The 1,438-nt window shown below is 37.1% G+C and overlaps 1 protein-coding gene across 1 annotated transcript; it reads left to right on the forward strand.

The window, feature by feature from the left end:
• Positions 1-143: 143 nt before the first annotated feature.
• LOC106944312 (DNA-directed RNA polymerase, mitochondrial-like) lies at positions 144-728 on the forward strand (the record flags this gene model as incomplete). Its single annotated transcript, XM_015027473.1, has 2 exons — positions 144-311; positions 543-728. Coding segments are annotated over 2 exons (354 nt in total), but the record flags the coding sequence as incomplete, so codon positions are not given.
• Positions 729-1,438: the final 710 nt, after the last annotated feature.

The raw sequence follows: 1,438 nt of genomic DNA on the forward strand, positions 1-1,438 counted from the left end.
TTATACCAAACCATCCCTAACAATATCCCACGCACACAGCGACTCCAGTAAAGTATACCTGGTGTGTGTTTTTGTCTCTTGCGTTGGGATCGTTTTATTTTTGCTCTCTCCGGTGGATGACTTCCAGTTGTGTTGTCTCTCAGAGGGAACTGCTGGCAGAACAGCGGGCACAGTGGCAGAAGGTTCTCCTCCAGGCGCTCAGGGAGAACAAGATGATCCTGACCAAAACCAACACCAGGGACTACAAGCTTAACCTTTATCCATATCTCTGTCTGCTGGAGGACAAGGAGTACGTTGACATTATGATACAGGTAACGCGAGCCCGTTGTACCGACCGCATAACAAAATGTCTCAAGCCCACAATGTCACTAAGACTTCCCTGAGTTTGAAAGAAATGTCATGGATGCAGAGGAAAAATATGTCATTTTTGCAGTACAAACTTAATGTGTTTCATTGTATTGTACCAGATAATAATAAAAGTTTCCAATTTATATTTATTACTATGTGTGTTTTAAATACTAAAGTTTCTGTATTTTCTGCAGAGTGTTTCTAACCTGCCTCCTAGTGGGGAGTCCCTGAAGATTTTAGCTCATGATCTGGGCAACAGAATCTACACCAAGTACTGTGTGAGACAGAAGCACCAGAATTGCATTGTAGAAAAGCTGCAAAGTATTTATGGTGCCTACACAGAACTGCTGGCCAAAGATACCAAGGTAAAAAATAAATAATTATATATTAGATTTTTTTTACATCCTAAATCCTGAGAAGATTAGTTTGTTATGCGAATGATATATAAAATAGATAATGTATATTTATACTGTGTTAATCTTTCAGAGAAAACTGGCTATTTTCTTTTAACCCATATCATTTCCACTGCAGCAGCCAGTCCTAAATCAGATTAACAGGGTGGACGTCTGCCAGTATGGTAGTACTTCAATAGGTTTTGTCCAGGAATGTGCAGCCATTGAAGATGGTGCTAACCAGTTTCTACTGGTGAATGTCTCCAGAATTTTCTTTTCACTTCCAGCTGTGACAGATGATATTTCCTGTTATCTTTAAATAACAGGAGTAGGTGGGAGTTCCTGTTTTCAAAAACAATATTTTTTAAACTAGACACTAATGTTGAATATCACTGTGCTTTACAGCGCTTACCTTTAAATGCATAGATACAATTGTCTAACCTATGTTGGCAAAATTTTTAGGTCAATTAAATTATATGTCGACTTTTCCTTTTAATGAATTTAGTACATGTGGTAAATCCAAAGTAAATTTGAATCAGGAACCCAACATGCTGCTGCTGAATGGTTGATGTTAACGGTCCATTGGGACAAGGCTTTAAATTGTAAAAAAAAAAAAAAAAATCAGTTTTTGTTACAATCTTCTTATAGTGTAAAAATTATTTAATTTCTCCTCTGTGAAATCTCTCATTTGAACTAAA

Source organism: Poecilia latipinna, unplaced genomic scaffold, assembly GCF_001443285.1.
Source record: "Poecilia latipinna isolate Pla-1442-1.1 unplaced genomic scaffold, P_latipinna-1.0 Scaffold8024, whole genome shotgun sequence".
Lineage (NCBI taxonomy): Eukaryota > Metazoa > Chordata > Actinopteri > Cyprinodontiformes > Poeciliidae > Poecilia > Poecilia latipinna.